This window comes from Pollicipes pollicipes, unplaced genomic scaffold (assembly GCF_011947565.3).
Source record: "Pollicipes pollicipes isolate AB1234 unplaced genomic scaffold, Ppol_2.1 Scaffold_4740;HRSCAF=5597_pilon_pilon_pilon, whole genome shotgun sequence".
NCBI lineage: Eukaryota > Metazoa > Arthropoda > Thecostraca > Pollicipedomorpha > Pollicipedidae > Pollicipes > Pollicipes pollicipes.
In genome coordinates, this window is record NW_023596545.1 from 14,156,400 (window position 1) to 14,179,390 (window position 22,991).

The 22,991-nt window shown below is 57.2% G+C and overlaps 1 protein-coding gene and 1 long non-coding RNA gene across 2 annotated transcripts in view; one reads left to right on the top strand and one right to left on the bottom strand.

The window, feature by feature from the left end:
* LOC119098449 (E3 ubiquitin-protein ligase MIB1-like) overlaps window positions 1-22,991 on the top strand; it is a 93,748-nt gene that overhangs the window by 64,540 nt on the left and 6,217 nt on the right. Inside the window, 2 exon segments of the mRNA XM_037221367.1 lie at window positions 21,900-22,032; window positions 22,529-22,615. Of these exon segments, the coding sequence (XP_037077262.1) occupies window positions 21,900-22,032; window positions 22,529-22,615 (220 nt within the window).
* On the bottom strand, window positions 8,855-10,290 carry LOC119098453 (uncharacterized). The gene is made up of 2 exons (XR_005094234.1): window positions 10,046-10,290; window positions 8,855-9,282 (listed from the first exon to the last, which is right to left on the bottom strand). It is a non-coding gene; the product is annotated as an uncharacterized LOC119098453 (long non-coding RNA).

Genomic DNA, 22,991 nt, shown 5'->3' on the forward strand with positions numbered 1-22,991 from the left:
GCGACGGTCGCAGGTGATGGATGGCGATGACGGTTGATGACATCACAGCGTTTTGACGAATCGATAGCGCAAAACGATCTCGCCTCTGTCAGAAGCCGCGATAATTTGACCGGTGGAACTGGGTGGGACAGAATGTTGCGCACAGAAACCGGATTGGGTCGGGGACAGGGCACCGGACAGGTGTTAGTATGGCTGTTTTTCCGACGACGCACTCTTTTTTCTGGCACGGACAGAGGTAGAAGTAGGCCCATGCGTTTGGTAGAGGCAGACCGAAAGCTGCAAATTTAAGTTAAAAAGCGCAGAAGTTTAATAAACACAGTCGGCCGGTGTCCGCCGGCGTGTCGCTTTAAATAGGTGCTCTGATAATGCCGTGGAGATCGTGGCGCTATGACGCGGTGCCGTGACTAACCGTGGTAAGCGCGCAGGAGTGGAAACTCCCCGCCCTGGTGATCCCTGCCACTACGTCCTGACCCCTGCCGTCTAGGGTGATGCCTGCCACAACGGACGTGGCTGCCGGTGCCCCGCCGGCCACAGCTGGTTGAAGGGGACCAATAGACGAACGTAACTATTCGGCCCGACCTCAGCCAGCTCCGGCCGGACGGTGGCGCGTGCTGAGCGGCCCGGCCGTTGACGGCACGCTCTCTTGCATTTGCTCCACCCAACTCTGCTGCAGCCGTGACGCCTCGGGCGGAAGGCGGCCACACCAGCTCCGGGGTGCGGGTCACCTGACGACGTTGCAAACAAACGTGGCTTGGCTGCGTCTTAAGGCTCACCGTCGGCGAAGAAACGGGAAACGAAAGCCATTATGGTGCTCTCATGGGCGATCCGTAGCGACTGCTTTCTGCCGATGGTTCTGTTGGCGAGCGTCCAGGACTTCAGGACGGTGGTATGTGACGAGGGCTGGCGCCTTGGCGGGCTCCGCCGTGGTCAGATATCATTTGCAGCGGTGCATTGCTCTCAGTGCTGTCGGTCATCATTCCTTTGAAGCCCGGTGAAGGGCACCAATCGGCTAATGCGGCGACCGTTGGCTGCTTTGAGGCGGCGCCGTCATGCCGAGTCGGCACATCAAAGGCGGAGTGCGGTTCAGCTGATCGGTCGGCTTGAGCGTCTGACGGGTCCGATGCGCCACTCCTGGCCGGCCCACCATGCCGCTCCTGGCCGGTCCAGTGCGCCTCTCCTGACCGGTCCGGTGCGCCGCTCCTGACCGACCCAGCGCGTCGCTCCTGACGGGTCCGGTGTGCCGCTCCTGACGGGTCCGGTGCGCCGCTCCTGAAGGGTCTGGTGCGCTGCTCATGACGGGCCTTGTGCGGGGCGCCGGGCTGGTCAGGTGCGTCGCTCCTGACCGGTCCTGTACGTCGCTCCTGACCGGTCCTGTACGTCGCTCCTGACTGGTCCGGTGTGTCGCCCCTGACCAGTCCGGTGCGTTGCTCCTGACCGGTCTGGTGCGCGGCGCCTGGCTGATCGGGAGCTGGTTCGAGTCCTTTGACAGTCAGTCGGGTTATGAGGGGGGGGGGGGGGGGGCGGAGGAGGAGAAGCGAAGCTCGTGTCGAGTAACACTATCTCTCGTCAGTGGCCGCTCCTACCTGCCGGCGACGCGGGGGCGCTGAGCGTCTCGTGAGGGCGTGACGCTGGCGCGGAGGATTTTGGCATATGCGGCAGGCCTGAAGGGCCACTGCGCGGCCGTTTGTCACGCCTGTGCCTCTGCGGGACGGCTGGGAAGCTATTCCGGTTGTTGTTTGCTCCATCGCGTGCCCTGTGCAACTGAAAAGTATGGCTGAGCTGGGGCGGATTGAGCTGAATGGTCAGGTGGTCTCCGGTGCCATCTGTTTTACTCGTCCTTATGCTGGAGTCCCAAGCGCGTATTTTGGTTGGTCGTGTTACATGCTTGTGGAGGTGTTCACGAGGAATGTCTCTGCTTTCCCCATTTTTTGTTTCGCGCATAACCACGTTGTATGCTGGAAGTTATAATGTATTGATTGAGATCAAATAACAACGACAGAAATGCGTCCCGCATTTTCGCATGCTGAATAGCCTGCGCCGCGCTGTGACCTTAGCGCTTGCTACGAGACGTGGATAATACACTATTGTCCTTATTACGCGAAGTGTGGCATGGAAACTGCCGTCAGTATTTGATGAGCATTAGCAAATAATGACCAGGTATTTGCTCAGGCACGCTCGCCGCTCGCTGTCCATTCCTGCCATACGCCAGGTGGTGTGCGGGTCGGGCCACATCCGCAGAATGGAGCAGTCGTATGCCGGCCGGCGCCGGACCATCCCTCCGATGGGCACCTGACCATCCCTTCTAGGGCCGCCGGACCATCCCTCCGATGGGCACCTGACCATCCCTTCTAGGGCCGCCGGACCATCCCTCCGAGGGCCGCCGGACCATCCCTCCGATGGGCACCTGACCATCCCTTCTAGGGCCGGCCGGACCATCCCTCCGAGGGCCGCCGGACCATCCCTCCGAGGGCCGCCGGACCATCCCTCCGATGGGCACCTGACCATCCCTTCTAGGGCCGCCGGACCATCCCTCCGAGGGCCGCCGGACCATGATTCGATGGGCACCTGACCATCCCTTCTAGGGCCACCGGACCATCCTTCCGAGGGCCGCCGGACCATCCCTCCGAGGGCCGCCGGACCATCCCTCCGAGGGCCGCCGGACCATCCCTCTGAGGGCCGCTGGACCATCCCTCCTAGGGCCTCCTAACCATCCCTCCGATGGGCACCCGTCCACCCCTTCTAGGGCCGCCGGACCATCCCTCCGAGGGCCGCCGGGCCGCCACTCGGCAGCACAGGTCGATGTGACCAGGTGATTTCTACGCCGGCAGCTGAATGGTTTGTTGCCGTTGGGAATAGATTCATAACGGCCGATTCTGTGATGGATGGGCCTTATGGAAGCAATTTCCCGCGGGTCTGCGTGCTGCTCCGCGCAGAAAGGCAGGCGCGCCCCAAAGGAGGCGTTTGGTCGATGGGGTCTGCTGACGTGGTGCCAGCCACGCGACCAAAATGTCGACTGGTGCCACGCCACATACAACTCAGCCCATTGCTTTCAAATGTGTTCCCCATTTCCTGTAGTGGTCTGGCTGTCGCCGGCAAGTCGTTTGCCGCAGCTGACTTTGTGTGCCCTGCGCGCCCCATGAAGAATCTCAGCGCACGATAAGATGACAGCAGATGGCATCTACAAATATTTTGTACTATCTAGAGTTGATGAGCCTGCGGCGCCGCGCCGGCCGAGGACGGCTGTCGGCCGTCGGCGGCGAACGCGGAAGCTCCCGCTCGATACACGGTCGGCGACCGGCCCGGCCGTCGGCGACGGGCCGCGGTCACGCACAGCCGTGCCCCACCTTCCGCCCCGGTCTCCGCAGCTGCCGCGGGCGTGGTGAACGGACGGGGGCGTCGCGTCGCCGGGCGTGGCGGTCCGCAGCCCGCCGGTCCCGCGGTGAGCGCTGCTTAGGTCCGCCGGTTGTTGGGGCGCGAGCGGACGCGTGGCCGATGCTGTGTTTTCTTCAGAAGGTTGGCGTGGGATGGGCTTTCAAACGGGACGCGTTTCCAGCTTGATAATCATGCCAGGGTGATGGTTCACTGGGATTGCCTTAGCCTTCCCTCGCTGAGAGACGTGGTTGATTCGAATAGGTATGGCTCCCAGCGGAGACAAACTGTCATCCTGGGCTATGCGGCCGGTGCCGGCGCCGTCTGGCGGTGCGCTGTGCCGCCGGGCCGGCGTGCGCTGCGGGTCAGCCTACAGAGTGCCACCGCCGCCGCCGCCCGGCTGTCGGCGCCGGGTGCGTGACCGAACGTTACGCAGACAGCCCGGCCGCCGGCGAAAATCGATGCGGCCGCTCTGCAGGCGGCGCCGGCCGACCGCGGCCGGCACCGCCCGGGTCACCCGCTCCCGCCCGGCTGGGTCGGCTGCGAAGCCCCGCCGCGGCCCGGCGGCGGCGGCGGCGGCTGCTGCGGCCCCCCACGCTGGCGTCGGTCCTGTTGTCGCCGAGCATGGGCTGAGCGCGCTGCTAGCCAACGCCAGCGACGCGGCGCGCTCGTCGAAAGGCCACTACCTGTAAATTTTGTTTGCTAGCGTCGGTGGGATCGGCGGCCGGCTGTCGACGGGTGGCAGGCAGTGGCCTTGTCATGCAGATATCGACGAGTCGCCAGTGGGGGTGATACGACCTCTCGGTGGTCGGCGGCGGCAGGTCGCACGGCGTGAACCCTACCAGGACCTCCCAAACACAGCAGTCTCTCAGCTGGCCGAAGCCGCAGATACGTAGACGGCTGGGAAGGGGAGGGGGACGCCGGCCCGGGAGGGGGGGGGGGCGGCTGGCTGCCCGTGCCGGTACTCACCGCTGCGCCGCGTCCTCGGTTCTCGAGGCGGCGCCTCCGACACCCGTCACTGGCGTCCACCGCAGCGGCGGCCGTCAGCGCTCCACCGGCGCCGCGGCCGCCCGCCGGCACCGCCCGGCCGTGTGCTGGCGACGGCGCCTCGTCGGTGGCGACGCGGCCGAGCCGGCGCGGCGCCGGCGCCGACGGCCGGCCGTCGGAGCGGCGCCGGCCGCTGGCCGCGCGGTCCGGGCCGTCACCTGGCGCCGGGTCGAGGTCTGGGGAGCAGGCTCGCAACGGGCTCCGGGGAGCTCGGGTGGCTCGAGGCAGCGGGGCGTGGTGGTAACTGGCGGTGACGGAACCTCGAGGGCGGGAGCCAGGGAGCGGTGAGGGAGTTGCCGCGAATGGATCGCACAGTCAGCCTGATTGGTCTAGCTCCCACGGGTTCAGGTGGAGTTGTGCTACGTGACAGTGTGCTTGTTTCAGCGAAGGCTAGGAAATGAATTGGTCTCTCCCCACTCTGCTGGGGATCTGGGGTATCACGTGCCGCATTGACATATCTAGTAGAGAAGATTGGGTTCGAGCCAAGCTGCTGGTCTCGTGTTTCGTTGTCCTGGCGATAGTCGACGTGAACGTTGTCGACGGTAAATAAGTGCGGAGTTGGTGCGCGTCGTTACATAACCTGATGCTTAGTATTATAGACAGGGCGGGGTCAAACAAAATTGGTTTGAGGGACGGCATTGACATCTTAAGTACGGTTGTCAGGGTCTGGTCGTCGACCTGTGTAATGTAAGCGGTGATTTAGCGCTGAGGAGGGATCGAGCGCGTGATTTGTATTCACACCCTGTAAGTGTGCAGGTGGGCTCAAAGGACAGCCGACACTGTGCTATCAGTGTCAACAGGCCAACCAGGAGTCTGTTTCCGGCGCATCTGCCCAATTCCATGTGGTCTCCGGATCACTTGGGATCCCGAGATCCGAGGGCGGTGCCGTCATCTGTCATACGGACTCCCCAGATCGCCCGGTTTTACCGGCAAGCCAGCCTAGCCGCCTCCCTCCCAGCCGGCGCTACAAGCCGCCCCCCTCCTAGCTGGCGTTCCGAGCCGCCTCCCTCCCAGCCGGCGCTACAAGCCGCCCCCCTCCCAGCTGGCGCTACGAGCCGCCCCCCTCCTAGCTGGCGTTCCGAGCCGCCTCTCTCCCAACGGGCGCTACAAGCCGCCCCGCTCCTAGCTGGCGTTCCGAGCCGCCTTTCTCCCAACGGGCGCTACAAGCCGCCCCCCTCCCAGCCGGCGCTACGAGCCGCCTTCCTCCCAACGGACCGACGCCTGTCGCCGCTCAGCTGGGCGCCGGCCGGCTCGACGGCAAGCCGGCGTCCTGACGTGGCCCGTGCTGGAGCGCCCGGCGCAGGGGCGTGGTCGCTGGACGCGACGGCGGCCGCCGCCCAATGACGGCCGGCCTGATTGGGCCGAACACGGAAGGCCGGCAGCGCGGACGACTCGGCTGAGGGGGCCGTGAGCTGGAGGGAAAGTGGCGCCGTGTCCGTCCCGACGCCAGCAAACAATCACAGAGAGCTGAGAGGGCGCGCTGGTGGATTTTCCCAAATTGCGTTTGGCTTGATTGGACTGAGATGTAGGCTTCGCTACAAGTCAGATATCGGGAGGGAACAGTCGTCGTAAAAAGGTGATCATATTGAATGATTGAGAATTTCGTTCATTGATTATATTTTCAGAACAAATCGCCGAACAAACTCACTGCAGGGAAGTAAGACCCACAATTTCAGCCCGCTCGCCGGAAATGAAAATTCATTGCCGAAAATTATGTGCTATGCAGCCATGCTCGTGGGGCCTGTATGTCGCCATCAGTATGGTCCCACGCCGGCGCCGAGACGGCGCTCTCCCCGTGCGGGCATCTCGCGACACACGGCGAGCGCCGCGTGCGACCCGACCAGCTGTGCGCAGTGTGCCAACTGTCGCGGCGCGCCCGCGTGTGATTATGTGCTCATCATTTGTCACGCGTGTGTGTGTGAAGAAACGCGCCGTGATGGGCTCCGACATGGCTAACGCCGCTGGCAGAGGCCGCGTATGTGGCCTCTGTGCTGGCGGGCGTGGAGGGTGGACTGCGTTGGAGGGTGCTCTTTCATTGTTGACAGTTCAGTCCATCCGCTCCTTCGTCCACTAGTAATTTTTTTCACGTCGGCGAATTTATTTAATATTTAATCACGTCGGCGAAGACACCTCGTGGTGTCGATATGATGTTCGTTCGACAGTACAGGTGCATTTCTTTGGTGTGGTGCACAGCTACGCTACGCTGTCGAGTACTAACTTTGGGTTAAAGTTTTGTTTACTGAAAAAGGTGATAGTGGTGGTGGAGAATATCAAAATCAACGTTCGAAATATCCACAAGATCCACACGTCTAAGGAAAGAAAATGTGCATAATTTCTTGTAGGGCCAATAGGGGCAAAAATACAAAATGTTTTGAGGTATTTTGCGTTCGACACAATGTCATGTTTGTCAACCGATTTGACGCAACCAACGCAGATTCATGGGCAATAATTTCGGAGTTGTTTTTTTATGATTCATGGGCGTCTCCGGTATGTGTACAGCATGGTGATAACAATGTCAAAATGTGTGTGTACTTATATATGTATAGATGCATATATGCCTAAATTTATGATGTATACACAGAACAGCAAACCACACAGATAACCGCAGAATATATATATATATATATATATATATATATATATATATATATATATATATACGTTCTGTGGTTTGTGTAAATACTGGCTAAAGTATAACGTTTTCCATCAATACACCAGGCGGTTTCCCTTATACGCCCCTTGAGCTCTGGAGCTGCCTCTACCATGCTAATTATGATATATTGCAATAACCATACTCACGCTGTGTTACAACTATCTTATTCCATGGATATTTCAGTTTTCCCTATAACACAAAGCAGGGCTTATAATTCAGGGAATCACCATCTTAACAAGATCGTCAAATGTCACTAGAGGTCTCTGCCAATGCCGGATCCGGGAACTGCTCCTTTTCCCTGCCGTGTGCCCTTTATGGTGAAGAAGCGGAATCCGCTTCCTCTTCTTTTTACCCGAATAAGGTTAATCCACGATTGTCTGCATATTCGGTTTATAGATCAGCGACCCCAGCGTGGCCTTCGCATGCATCCAGGGTGGCGCCACCTATAGAATGTTGAGCTTATGGCATTTGTCGTTAGATAGCACAGGAGTCATGGCGGCCATCTCATTGGCTAGTTAGGGGTCTGGTCGTGAGTGGCGCTCCACCAGTTCATGTGATAGCTTGTGGACATGCATGTCTGCAGCTTTTAGCTGTTTCCACGGAAATTTTGTCTACGATGTTATACACAGCTCGAACGGAATTATTGTTTTTAAACGTAACTTTTCGGTGAATTTCGGTCTTGTTAATACCATTATTGAGCTTTGCACTGCCGTGTTGAAAAGTACTGTCGAACAAAATCAGTTCCCGGTTTGTAAACATAGCTTTCTGTCCTACTTTTCACGTATACATATATATTTTTAGAAATAGATCTGGTGAGTTGGTTCCGGGCGTGCGATGCCGCACTTGGTCCGTCTCGTGCTGATCGTTAGCGACAGCTGGGCAGGGCGGCTACGATGCCGCACTTGGTCCGTCTCGTGCTGATCTTTAGCGACAGCTGGGCAGGGCGGCACTAGCGGACCTGGGCGTGTAGTGACGCTGTGTGCAGACTACGCAAACGATCGGCACGGCTAGGGGCTTCCCTGGAGTAGAGGTGCAGGCGAGCAGCACGGTCAGGGGCTCCCCTGGAGTAGAGGTGCGGGCGAGCAGCACGGCCAGACTCCCCTGGGGTAGAGGTGCAGGCGAGCACGGTCAGGGGCTCCCCTGGAGTACAGGTGCAGGCGAGCACGGTCGGGGGCTCCCCTGGAGTAGAGGTGCAGGCGAGCACGGTCAGGGCCTCCCCTGGAGTAGAGGTGCGTGCGAGCAGCGCGTCAGACTCCCCTGGGGTAGAGACCGGGGCATCCCACTGACAGACCGTGTCGAGTCATGCCCAGCCCAAACCGTCTGTTGTCCGCTTGACTGTAGTCGTGTCAGGCTCCCTGTCGCGTTCTGGGCGCTCACAATGTCTGGCTGGCCGGCCCCCATGTAGCTGATTTACGTATGCAGCCACTGCAGCGGTCACCCTTGTCCGTCAGCGTTTCTGGCGAGCTGAGGGCCTGTCCCGTGTTCTGCTAGTCAGACAGCAATCTCACCAATCTGCCATTAGTCAAAAGAATTCTCGTATCGGTGAAGGTTCATCTATCACGATCGGCAGACCGATTGCCTCGTCGATCGTTGAATGGAGGCAGGTCGGCGTCGCTGGGGTTCTGTTGACGTCCCCAAATCCAGATAATGCGCGCCACATCCGTCGCTGCTGAATCTTTGGATGGTGGTTGTTTTTCTTTAGGCACGCGCTGCTGCCTCTGGGGTTTCACGCCGCAGATCACTCGCGGCTAACAGCCGGGCGCGTGATGTTGCTAGGATATAGCATTGCCATTGATGAAATGGGTATATTCTGCCGATATTTGGATGTACAGACGGCTGGTGGTCAGCAAAGCTCGCATGCATATGGTAGGCAGTGTTGTCGCTTACGTGCTGACGGTTCAACAGCGCAGATATCAGCCATGCGGCTGATTGATCAGACAGGCCAGTACAATTTTCGCAGAGGCGAAAAGACAAGTGGCCTGTGGGTTTAAGCTAGCCGCTCATAAAGTCACTTGCACTACCGCGATGCCTGCGTACCCAGCGGCTTGTTTCGACACTTGAAAGTCCGATCTTCTAGATGTCGCTGTTGTCGGCGTGTTTCCGGCCGGCGGCGGCGCTCCAGGTGCCACAGATGGCAGCACGGTCGGCGGTCCGAGCGGCTGCGAGTGCTGGGCGGGCTCCCTGTCGTCCGCGCACACCTCGCCCTGCAACAGCTGTTGCCAATACGTCAGGGGCGGCCCGCCGGCCGAGGTTGCCCCGGCGGCGGCGCGGCAGGCCGGGGGGCGGTGTCGGGTGTCTCACGCACCGTCTGCCGCTGGAAATGGGCGAGGGGGCGGCACGGCCGCAGTCCCGCCGATGTGTGCTGTTTCGTGGAGAGGAGGAATGTAACGGGCCGCTTACAGCTGTCTGCGTTAATTCGTACCAATATCAGCTCGAAATGGAAGTTAACAAGATGGCGTCACGGCTATCAAAAAGCTCGCGCATGGTTCCCCAAAATGTGCATCAATTATCAAAGCTGCGATTTTCATGTATTTGGCTTGGCACAAATACAAGAATCCTCCCTTGCCCGAAAGCATATCAACTTGAATCTGGTTGCATACCGCCTCATGTTTGTTACTGTTTTACTCATATGCTTCATGGTTTACTCCAAGTGCAAGCCATGCCCAGAAAATGTCGCACGAAAGAGTGATGCAGCCAACAGCCGTCAAATGCTATAAATGCCCGCAGAAATGTGTCGGGAAACTATCATGTTACGACGGAGCGATTGTGCGCCAGTGTCACTTGGAGGCGGCAGTTTCATTCAATCACCTGGTGAGGCCGAGGTCACGTAAGTGGGCGCTCGATTGCATACATCACGCGAGCGGATGGGCCGACGACGCGGCTCACTGCACTGTCGGGCTGCCAGCGCCGCTTGCTGGACCTGGAGCACTGCGCAGTCAGTGAGGCTCCGGGCGCCATCGGTCGGTCGGCTCTCACCTGGTCCGCTGTCAGCCGCTGCTCTCACCCGGCTGAGAGCAGCAGCCCTGCCTGGTGGGGCCGCTCTGCGCCGGCGCGCCGGTCAGGCTCGTGCCCGCGGACGCCCCGAGATGCCGACAGTCACGAGCATGGCCGCCAGCCCGCGTCCCCCGACGAGCCGCCCGTCTCTCCTCCATACTTCTAAACATTCCATACCGTCAAGATCATACAGGATGTAAAGAAGAATGGGGATTTGACGGGCGCGCGGCTGCGGCAGCGGCGACAGCGGCGGTGACGGCGGCGGTGGCGGCGCGTGCGACCGCGGCGCGCCAGCGGACACCACTGCTCTCCGGCGGCGCGCCCTCGCCGTGGCCGACGTGGCGCAGAAATAAGACGGCCGATGGCGCCTCTTCATTGGCCGTCGGCCAGGGGGCGAGGCGGGCCGCTCCGAAATAAGCCGGCGTCGCGGCCCACGTGCCGGCGTCCTGCCGGCGGCCCGCCGCCGCCGCTGCCACCCCCCCCCCCCTGCCCTCTCGCTCCCCAGAACGGCGCCGATGGAGGCTGCGATGCACGGGACGATGAACCCTCCGGTACACCCCACGGCGGTGATGGCCCGCTGCCGGTCCGTCGGCGGATCCGGCGATACCAGAGAGCGGCGGCGGACTCCGAGCGATTAGCACGGAAGGCGTGGTGGGCGCTGCTCCCCCCCCCCCCCCCCCTAGAGGTTGGGGAGTGGCACCGGCCGCGATCGGCGCACCTGGGTGGAGCGGTCGGACGCTCCCGGTGCGTCGACGAGCCGGCGGCTGCGCTCTCGGCGCCTGGATCGCCTCGCGCTCTGCTGTCCTCAAGAGATGCGCCAAGAGTGGTAGGGCAGCCCCTGGTCTGAACGCCTCTTCCGCGGGAGTGTGGGGCCGGGTGCCTTCGCTGCAGCTGCGGCCTACAACCGAACGCTGTCGTCCGAGTGGTTAATTGGTCGAAAATTTGAACGTTACCGGCGTGTTTGGTTTGCTTCAGATGTAGTCTTGGAAGTGAGCGTGGTTTGGCTTTGTGGCGAGGGTGCTTGATGATCCGTCTGGCACGATGTCTGCGTGCCTTAGACCCGCATAAGGCGACGTTCCCGATTTCAGGCATAGTAAGGCATAAGGCACGATTTCAAACATTTTGCCACAGTTGTACAGGCTTATAATGGGTTCGTTCGTCAATCAGAAGTTTGGAGCTGCCATGCCATTTCCAAGGTCCGGTGTTGCTTTTTGTAAAGCTTATGCACCCACAGTTCGGGCAACTGCTTTGACAAGGCGTGCGTTTTCGTAGTAAACCGTGAAGCCTCCTCTCAGAGATTTCCACACCATTAGCGTGCCACACTTTTGATCTTTCACTTTTCATCGACCTGGAGCGCCACCAGCGCCGCAGCCGAGCTGTTGGCAGTGGATGGAGCTGCATTAAATTTGACAGCCTCAGACCTTTCCCAGGGCTTGGTTTGGTGACACAGCGGGGTACACCGTAGCCGAGGCTTTTGCTTTCTGCTGGTGTGGCCGCATTATCATGAACTTGGCCCGCCGCCAGGATAATAGAGACTGAACGCCAGGCTCATATTTAATGACAAAGCCACTTGAATCTGACGTGTGAGCCACTCATCCCTGCAAGAGGAATGGCACTTCTTGGTGAAAAACGGCACACTTTAGACGGAAAGTCTCGCCGACAGCGTTCTGCCTCCCCCCCCCCCCCCCCTCCTCCCACCCCCGTGGTCATCGGGATTGCCTTTTATGTGCGCCGGCTGCACGGTGACCCCGTAGCCGGTCCCGCACGGGAGACGCAGTCTCGGGGAGGTGTGCGGAAGGGTCGGTCTGTCACAGCTGGACAGCCGGGGTACTCACTGGCCAGGCGTTACCACGCGGCGCTCGGGCCGGGAGCCGCGTCATCGTGCGACGCTCTGACCGGGCGTTGTGTCCTGTGGCCTCGCAGGGAGGGCCTGATGTCTGGATGTCGCTCTCATGGAGCAGGCTGAGGTATGACATGCAGGACCCGTCGCGTCCGGGGCTCTCTCACTACTCTAATACGCCTGAGTATGCCATGTGGTACTTTCTGCATGGCTCCAGTTCCAGCTGTGGATCGCCCCCCTCCCCACACCCTGGCAGCCGAAACCCGGTGCGACCACCTTCAGATCGGCCCAGCTGGTCGGTGTACCCCGGTGTGGGGCACTGCGGCGGGAGTCTGCGGACCCCGGTGGGCCTCGCTGGGAGTCCATCCACCCAGTGGGGGAGACCATCCATCTGACGCCCGGTCGCTGAGCCCCCCCCCCCCCCCGCCCCCCGCATCCCGGCCCGCGATATGATCTGTCGCCTGCCTGGACCTCCACATCCTCCCCCGCCCCCGTCTCTCCATCCCCATTGACCCGTTCTCACCCCCGGTCTCTCAGCGGCTCTCCACGTGGGGAGGGAGCAGGGGGCATGGTGCCAGTCAGGCGCGGGAACAACATTTTCCATTCCTGCGCAGGAAAGGCTGCTTTGTCTCCCATGCTCACATGCTCTCCATTGGGTCATTTGCAGTGGAATTGTTGAAAAGAAGCTCACAAGTTAGTGAACAGGATTAGCGTGTCAGCGAAGGCCTTAATGCTCGCTATTTGCTCTAAGCGCGATGGCCTTGGCCGGTGGCAGCGGCCGCGTTAAAGGTCAGGTGACGTTAGGGAGCAGATGGACCTTGTTCAGCATTACGGCACATTAACCATTCCTCGCAAAATTACGCCGTTGACCAGAAATTTCGCGATCGGATAATGGGGGTTGGGTCTCAGGCAACAGGCACTGTTTGGTGTGGGCGCTAAGCCCAGAGATCCGTGCAGTCAGAAGATTCTGATCAATTATTTAGAAGCGAATGAAGCCCCGTCACATCCGATCGCGTCCGCGTTGATTAGTTCGGTACCCACCGCATGTGCGTCAAGAAAGTAGTTGGTGCGCATCAGGTCGCAACGAATAACTCCGCTGTCCATGCGTCGGTAGGCTAACCCGCGGTGCAAGCGTGAGGTGCGGCACGGTATAAACTTTGACGTGAAGGGGTCGCCGAAGATCAAGGACCAGAGCGGGCCTTCCTTGGGAGCGGAGATCCTGCGGCCCCCCGTCCCGGGATAACTCCTATGAGGGGCCTTTTATTTGAAAAAGGCTCCTGAGGCAAGCTACTCGAAAAGGGGGCCACTTCAGAGGACTCGGACGGCGATCGCCTCGTTTGAACTTGAGAAGAACGCCGAGAGGCTCCCTTTGAGTACCTGAATGGAAGTCTCGCTTAGAGATCGTGATCAAACGGGACAATGGGGCCTCTTATTAGGGACATGTTAGCACAGTTTTTACCTTAGTCTCCCAAACAAGCATTTGGAAGGCCTTTTTCGAAAGGGTCGCCCTAAAAAGGTAAGACTAAGCTTTTTGAAGCCTTTTGAAAGGAAAATGTTGGTCTAAGTATCTTTGGGCACGGGGTCAAATTTGAGCATGAAGTGAAGAGTGGATGGTGAATTGAACGGGGGGGGGGGGGATGAGGTGGAGGGGCGATTTTCTCCTAGTTAATGAGTTAATCGAATCTCTGTCGTACTTCTGGTCTTGCCTTCACTGATCCAGATGCTTGCGATATAAGGGGGGGGGGGGGGAGGGGAGGCATGCAGGTCCCACGTGCGTAGATGTATTGCGTGCCCAAAGACAGGCCACAAAAGCGTGTTTTTGGCGGGCCGGCACGGGCGGCTCCCGACGAATCCGCGGACCGCGCGCGGAGGGCCGGCATTATTACACTAACGCAGCCCCTCGTCATAAATGCATCTCGAAACACATAAAAATGCATATTGTACTCCGAATGAAGCAAGAAACATGTCTTTTCATTATCTTGTTACTACATTGAATGGTGTTATGCATTTAAGCTGAAATATTTATATTTTCATGAAAATGTCCTTTGACTCGGCCTGGTGTGGTCAATTATTGTTCTAGAAACATAAAGCTATTATCAATGACGAGGTTTCGTTGAGATTGATCCATTTGTTTGTTTTCGCAAAGCTTATCTTTCCTAGTTTAAAAACGACAGAGGGCCGTATCTCCCCCTCCCCCTCCCCTTTGTCTGTGCTATGAGATGCGGCGAATCAGGGCTAAAGGTAAACCTGCGAAAGAAATAGCCGGCTGGAAAAGAAGGGCTTATTTTAACACCTTTCTTTAGCGGGGTAAAACCAAGGCTATCTAACGGGTAAAACGTAACAGTGAGCGCCACATACGTAATGACGCATACCATATTTGAACGTACTTGTTTAAGATACGGGGAATTTTTGTGCGCCCATTGGCCGCCGCAAGTTCTTCTGGGCCGACGCCGCGTGGTCCATGGAGACTGCAACTCCGCACGGTGGAGCCTTTGTTTGCAAGGTTTGCGAGCGCGCAGGTTCAATACTTCGCACAATTTGTTTATCCACCATTCTGAGTGAATGATGAGCATCCCCAGATGAACATGTGTTGGTCGCGTGTGCACCAATGTTTGACAATGTTTCGGTATGAAATATTTGGTCAGTCGACGGGATCCCTATAACTGTAGAACTTCGAGAAAAAATCCGTAAATCCCACGAGTGCTCTGGGTTTGAAAATTCCACTGAACCATGACGACATGAGTAGCGCTGGTGATGTATTTGATCGAGTGTATAACGCCTTGTTTTTCTTAGTTCATTGATTTAAATGTGCCGACAGGAATGTGTCTTCCATTGGTACCCGGCTTCCGTTTCAGTTAACAACATAAAACAGCACAATGAAATAAAGGAAGTCGTGACATCTCCAGGCCAAGTGGTACAAATCCGACTGTTTTCGTTTTCGGAGAATGGTTTTCACTAGCAGGGGGCCCTGTTTCAACCCAGTGCCCGTCCTGTCCCTCCTCCCCCCGCCCCCCTCCCTACCAGGACTGGCGCTGCTCCCCGCTCACGACCCACATGTTGCGTACTTAAATACCTTAGGTAATTGGGGTACGCCGCGTCAGGTGATGTGCTTTTTTGCAGTTGTGTAGCGGAAGTAGTACTTCTGTAAAAACGAGGTATTTGGCGCCCATGGCCATCAGTGCTTTAGTCATAAAATAAACCTTGTTCGAGTGATGGCTATATTCAGACTCCAGAGCTCCAGGAATGGTCGCTCTAAACTGTAACATATCAACATGTTGCACGGCTTTATTATGCATGACATAAAACCTCCCTACGTTTCATGTTTGGCGTGGCTGGGTCTCCCGTGAAAACTCGTTACAGTCCTTAACTCAAAGGCTCAGCTTCCTAAATGTCGTGGTGGTCTGCCGCAGTTTGGCTCCTTATAACGTTGCTGGAAAATCAGGTAGCTCTGAAGTATGGACTCCTGTCTGTAAATACTTTGAAGACGGTACTTTGTCGTGGCGCACCGTGCATTTGAAAGACCTCCCCAGCACGCTTTCAAAGTTGTTCCACCATTTCGGGCCATTTGTCACCGAGACGTAAAACAGTGACCGGAAACCGAGATGAAATAGAATTTTCAACAGGTCGGCATGACTGGGGCGCACTTAGCGAGGGGACCCAGGGAACCAGTTGCCCCCTCCCCCTGAATGGATTGATTGATGCACGCTTGCATCCATATAGCCAGTAGCATCGTCCTGCCGCCATATGTCTGCCTGCAGTGATAACGTCGAACTGGTGCTATATCGGACCAGGCTATGAGACTTTAGTGATGATATCGACCGTTTGCGATAAGCAGTTATTAGGGGCGTTTCACACCTGGTTCGGACGCTGCTCATGGGCCTCGCGCCGACACTGCACCCTGCCCGACTTGTCGGCCTGCCTGCTACCCCCGGCCGGCCGGGACGGCACCGGCGCGGTCCCCGACCCCGGCACCCTCTGGCGCCGCTGCCGCTGCCGCTGCCGTCGGCCGCCCTATTTCCGTCGGCGCCGGCATCCGGCGTCGGGCGGCGATCCACGGTGTCGCCGGGACCGGTGCCGGCGCACGGCGAGAATCAATGGCGGCGCCCGGCCGGCGCGCACCGGTCGGCGCGCGGCTATTTTGGCCGCCTGCCGCCGCCGGCCGCCGCCGGCCTAAATATGGCTGCCGTCCGCCGCCGCTGCCAGACGGTAACCCGAACGCGGCCCGCCGGCGCCGTGACGTCATGCCGGGCGGTGACGTCACAGCGGCGCTGATCTGCGGTTTCGGGGTTTTGATTGGGGTGCTCTGTTTTTGTTGCAGCGAGGTGCGCTATCAGAATTAGAACGTTCTGGACATTGGCTTGTTAGAGAGGGCTCTTGTAATGCCACCTGGCAAGGGCGGATAGTACATCGTCGAAGAGTCGCTCACCTTGGCCCAATCTGTTCATGTGTTGCTCTTCTTCGCGGTAATTCCGTAGAATGTGATGCAAGCCTGCATCTCGAATCGGCTGCATTCTCCGTCTGAGTTCAGCGTGCGGACGCCCGTTGGTTCGCGTTATCATGGTAGATGACGGAAATAGATGACGCGCTTCAGTTCCGGCATCGTGTATTCTAATGGAGGTGCGGTGCTGACTTCACCTACGATCTTAAAGCACACGTCAAGAGAGCGTTTGTGTTGCTGGAACCTACCTCATGGCTGGGGTTGGCTACCAGGCAGCTCGGTCGCACTAAAAGGCCGGGCGTTTACGGATGTAAAATTCTTAAGTGAGCTTGATGTTCTGAACCCAAGTGATCTAGATAACCAAAATGCAAGTGATGGCTGGTTGGCTTAATCTATTCAACATCACTCCCGTAAACCATTTGCAAATATGCACGCCCAATTCCTGAAGACCGGCGAATTGATGCTACTAACGTTTCCGGAGTCGTCAATGGTGACCAGCTTTATTATGTAACATTTCCGACCTTGAGGACATTTTTGATGCTTTTGGAAGAAATACTTGATGAAAATTTCCGTATCTTTTAAATTAAGAACGTCTCTTGGAAGTTGCCAAGCCAAGAGCCTACCAACGGGCAAAAAATCGGGCTTTACCCCACCACTCCGCCGCGCCACAGCCTACCAACTTTATTCAGACGGCCACAATGTGAAGGCCCCAAGTTTTGACGCGTTCTTAAGTTTCTGTAGCCGAAGACATGCTCTGTATAACTCAGCGGCCGGCGCAGGTGCCGTAATAACTTTTGAATTACATTTCATTCTACTGGAAGGGGAACAAACTCGGGAACACCGCTAGCATAGTGTTGGGGTAGTTTTAGAACGGATAGCCATCAAAACATGTTTTCGGCGACGACGGCTAGCCATTAAAATCGCACTTTTCTCTTTTGTTGTAACGCAACTTGACGAATTCGAGCTCCAGTCGCGTCCTCGGCCTCCAGCGGGCTCCAGTCTTGTCATCTGGCTCCTCTGAGCCCCAGGGGGCTCAAGTCGCGTTCTCTGAGCTCCATTGGGCTCTGGTCGCGTCCTCTGAGCTCCAGTGGGTTCCAGTCGCGTTCTCTGGGCCCTAGTAGGCTCAAGTCGCGTCCTCTGGGCCCTAGTGGGCTCTGATCGCGTCTCTGAGCCTTAGAGGGCTCCATTCGCGTTTTCTAGGGCCCAGTGGGCTCCAGTCGCGTTCTCTGGGACCCAGTGAGCTCCAGACTCCCTGTTTATGGCCATCAGCCCCATCCCCTTAGCGGCGCTGTTCTCCAGTCGGGTCCGCCGAGCGCCTGCGCTCTCCGGTCGGCCCCGGTGGCCCCGGCCGCTTCGGCGGCGGCCGTGGCCTGCCGCCACGTCCCCCTCGGCCGCTGTCAGACGTCTGTCGGCGGCAGCCGCAGCCCGGCCGCCAGCTTGGCACGGCCGGCTGCCGCGCGCTCCTGACATTCCCGCGCTGGGGGACGGCAGCTGTCCCGCCCTTCCTCCCCCCCCCCCCCCCCTCCCCCCATCTGGCCCGGTCGTTCCACCCACCGAAATACCTCGGCAGCCGCCTGTCCCCCACTCTGCCGAGTGACTCGGTGGTGTCGGGCGCGCGCCGGCGTCCCCCCCCCCCCCCCGCCTGCCCCTCCCCGCGGCTGTTCCGCCTGCACGACAGACACGCGCCCATGGCAGACGTCTCGGCTTCGGCTGTGGGCCAGATGGACGGCTCCTTCGATTCGTCGCAAGTTGAAGCTCGGAACCATCGATCGCTGGAATGATGTTGCTTAATGCAGCGTGGGCGTCGCGGTGGCGATGCGGGATGTTTATGCATGCTATATCTGTCTTGCGGGTCAAGTGATCTAGCGTACTGATGGGGCTTCGTTTGAGAATTGATCGCGCGAGTGGAATGTTTTGCCTTTCATTTACCGCTCCTCCAGTATTTACCTATCCTCCAGTATGCTGTGAGGAGGCGCTCATTAACAACGCCAGCATTTCACCAAGCAGTGCAAACAGCTCAGCAGGAACTGGGGTGTAGGTCCTGAAGCTGGCACTTATTTTCTGACCTACGAAAATTTCCCTGGGAGGCTATTCTGGTCTGTAAGAGCTTCCTTTACACGTGACTTTGTGCAGGTCGTATTGCGTGGGCCGATCAATAAGGAAGTTACAATGTGTCATAACATCTTCATTTTTAAGCAAACACGTTCAAGCTCCTGCATGTTTTCGTTTTGTCATCCCTGCCCACACGCTACTTCTTCACATGATCGCCATCCACCCGGGTACGCTACATCCAGCGCTCGGACCAACGCCGAAATTACGCCCGGAAAAAGTCGGCTGTGGTCTCCGTCGCCTGCTTATACACAGTTCATTTCACCCCGGGTCAGTTAGGAAGCGGTGACCACGAAGGTAGTCATTTAGGGGCCGAAGAGATGTAAGCGTAATGGCGCGGGTGCAGGCTGTGTGGTGACACGGGGGGGGGGGATGGCTCAGCCCAGCCCGGCAGGTGGCGCGGTCCGTCTGGGGTCGGGCGTCTTCCTGGCGGACGGGGCCTGGAGGCGCCTGACCTAGGTCTCTCCTTGAATGGCTTTTGAGCTCCGGCACTCTCGGCACCCTTACTTAACTTGCAATGTTGTTGGCCTCTGTGTTCGAGGAAATGCACCAAGAACACGTTACCTTGGTCTCAGTACATGGCGACAGTGATCTCTCCCTAAGAAGAATCAGCTTTGGGTGCTTGAGAGCCAGCGTGTCTTCGTTTCACAGATTGGCGCATTGTCTCCGATTTATAGGAATTCACCCACGACACATCCCCCGTGATAATTCTCTAGAGAAGTATTCTTCAACATGCTGACAAGCGTTAGGAAGATAAGCGCTGGAAACACGGCGGATGTCCTTTGTTCTTGTCGCGTGTTTGTGCGATTTTGAGGGCCATTTTGCACACAGCTTGGGATAATTCAGTCTGGCTGATGATCTTTATGATGGCATCAGTTGAACAATCAGCTTTTTCAGTCAGGCCACGCACTCAAATCCTACCGCTTTGCCGTATCAACCCTCTCACTTTGTCAATTATGGTATAGGTTGATGCTCCCAGAGGCCTGCCAGATCTTGGCTTGTGGCTAATACTGCGTTCACAATTTTTGGATAGGAAAACCCATTGCCTCATATTTTCAACGGATATGATTTCTTCCTAGCACACGTAAAGCACGGCACCAATTTTTGGCGTGACGCTTCTCCAAGGTTTGAAAAAAGCGTTACAACTTGCTGTCTCAGTGTTTTGTCCATAGTCCTTGCGTTGAGAAAAAGCTTGAGAGGCTCCGACCCGGGGTCATACTTTAAGGGCCTGTGGCTGAGGCCCATGGCTTGTGGCTGAGGTCCATGGCTTGTTAAAATGCAGATATGCAATCTGTAGACGATTCTTCTTCGGGAGTGTTCGTAGCTTTTGTTATGCCACTGCCACCAGTATTTCCCGAGTCACAGACCATTGCATCTTACTCGATGGTATAATGAAATACGCGGAAGCTGCGGTGGGGCTTTACATGGTAACTTAACCCAGTATAGGGCGTCTCAAAGTGGAATGGTGAAACTGTAGCTAAGCTTGAGTGATCCTCGGCGTTGATGTCATCATCCAGAGGCACAGGGATCGATTTCCCGCGGTGCCCCGCCCTTACCGCCAGTGAGACAGGCGACGCTATATAGCCTCAGTTGCTGAGTGCATCGTAAAACCCCAATGACAGTGGCTGTCCTACAGCCGGAAGTAGATAATGGCCAAGCCCTTGATTACCAGCGTGATAAATATTAGTGCGGGCCGGTTATTACTGCTCCAGAGCTGATTACAGCAACTAAAATGACGCCTTAGCCACGATAGCTCAGCCGATTGGTGTGCCCGCTTTCTGGCTAATTCACCCGTGGCGTGGTGGGTTGGGGTCGCTTTATGCGCTCGCTGTTTCACCGTGGCCGGGATTGGTTGCGGTCGGTGGCAGCGGCCGCGCTGAAGGTCAGGTCAAATCAGGGGGAGAACGCACTGCGTCGAGCATTACGGCACGTAAAGCTCTCGCCGCATATGTGCCGTCGGGATTAAATTTTACAATCGGACGGTGAGGCAAATGCTTATGTAATGAACACTGCTCAGCGTGGACGTTGGGCCCAGAAATCCATCCAAGCTAAAGGTTCGGAGCAAATCTTAGGAAGAAAATCAGCTTTTATATGCCTGTTGATTTATATTCAATCTCCAGCGTCAAAATTATTTTGTGTCATGCCGCGTTGGCTTTGCCGAAACATGACGGTCCACAGTACGTGTTCGCTTCCAACATTGTTCTGTAGGCAAGAACCCTGCTGGGGTTCAGTGCTGGTGTGGCGTTGAACATGAACAAACGCTCTACGCATATCTGAAATACATCAGCGACACTGTTTCACTGTTGGTGCATGTAGCGTATTTGTTGGGTGTTTTTTATGTTTTTCAGAGCGTGCCTCTAAAAATTTGCATAGTTTATATCAACTGTTCTGCCACTGCGAAGGCGACTAAATTTGTGCCCACAGATATCTAGAAATCTAAAACGTATCTAACCAACTCAGCGACAAGGGCAAGGCAAGGCATTTACGGTAACCGATGTAGTCCACCCAGGTTATCCATACCGCCTTGCCCTGACCAGCAATCGTCTGTTTAGCTCGTGAAATAATTATGGTAAACGTGCCGGGTTTATATCATGTTTTGCCTCCAGTTACTACCGTAAGCAAAACGCAATGGTTTTTTGAAAAACGCCATCTATGTTAAAGAAGTGCGTAATTATCTACTTTTTCATAAAAACCAACAAAGGAACCACCAGTAGACATTCAGATTTATGTGTTTCATTCCTAAATGCAGGCGTTGCTCAGTTACGCATCTTGGAAAAGTTGAACAATTATTTTCAGCGGCAAACGTTTTCGACGCAGAAGGCATTCGTGTATCAATGAAATGACAGCAACCGTTTTCGAGGAAGGTACTAAAAACCCGTGTGTCTTATGAGCACTACAGACAGTTAGTTGTAGTTCGAATCTGCAATCAATGGAAGACATATTTTCCCGGTCATCTGTGGGTTATTGGCTGTTGTCGCTCAGTGGTTAGTGCACACATCTGGCCTTCCTCGTGATCTGTGCTGTCTGCAGTGATAACTTCCTCCGCGTCTTGTATCAGGTATAACTGACCTGACATGATTTTGTTAGCTCATCGCAAGCATATTCAGAGGTTGATATTTTGAGTCCACCTTGGTTTTAGAGTTGTAACTTGACCGGCCTCTGTCCTCTAACAACGATATTGCCCCCACGGTCGTTCGGTATTTTCCTGCTCACCTTGTGTGCGCTTTCCTTGCAACGCCATTTCTGCTCTGTGTTCGTTCAACAGTCTTCCCCTCCCCCGATGTCTCTGTGTCTGTTCAACACCCTTTCCCCTCTCCCTTCGTCTCTGTGTCTGTTCGACACCCCTTCTCCCTCCCCCGGTGCCTCTGTGTCCGTTCAACACCCCTTCCCCCCGCCCGGTCACTATTCTCTCTGCGGCAGCCAGCAGCTGACACGGCGCGTGTCCACAGTGCGATGCGGGTGCTGCTCTCGAAGCTGTCGCGGCCGTGGCTGGTGGACGAGAAGAAGGACGACGGCTACACGGCACTCCATCTGGCCGCGCTCAACAGTCACGTGGAGGTGGCCGAGCTGCTCGTGCTGCAGGTCAGTGACCAGCCCCTCTGTCCCTCACTCTCCACCGGCTCGGTCTGTTCTTTCCATGTGGTCAACCGTTTTTGCGATAGAGCGTCTGGAGACAGCCTTACAGCCCCTGTGTGGCGTTCAGACGCCACCAGTTGAGTTTGAGCCGAAGAGGAGTTTGAAATTGAACCATCAGCTGCTACTTGCCACTCTGGTGTGGTAAACCCTGAAGTAGAGGGGTAGATTAACTCCACGTGGGTCCAGGGTGGATTGACAGTCAAATTGTCCATGTATACAGTGCTCCGGTCTCGGTGACACTCATTGGGCGTCGGGACAGGTTCCCAGTCCGGCGCTGTGTACTGGTCGCAATGCTCGCTCTCCTCGCCAGCCCCTCAGCCGTCGTTGCCTGGACCGCCGTGACGACGCCACACAAGGAGTGGAGGTGCCGTCCCGGCCGCCGGGCGTGTTATGGGGAGGCACGGCTGCCCGACCGGTCACACATGGCCCACTCCGTTTTCAGGGCAAGGCCAACATGGACCTGCAGAACGTCAACCTTCAGACGGCCCTGCACCTGGCCGTGGAGAGGCAGCACGTCCAAATCGTCCGGGTACGGTCGCGTGGTCCTGACACGCGCTCCGTCTGCCAGTGCGCAGCTCTGCTGCTCCCTGGTCCTGTCCTTTCACACGTGTGCCCGGCACGTACAAATCGTCCGGGTACGGCCACCTGGTCCTGACACACGCTCAGTCTGCTCGTGCGCAGCTCTGCTTGTCCCTGGTCCTGCCCCTCCACATGTGTGCCGGTCGGGTTATTGACTGTGTGTCGTTCCTGCCACTGTTCGTGTCCGTGATGCTGCCCTGAGTCCGTGCTTACCTCCGTCCGTGTTAGGTCCGTCCGGCCGTCAGTCTGTGCTTACCTCCGTCCGTGTTAGGCCCCTCCAGCCGTCAGTCTGTGCTTGCCTCCGTCCGTGGTTAGGTCCCTCCGGC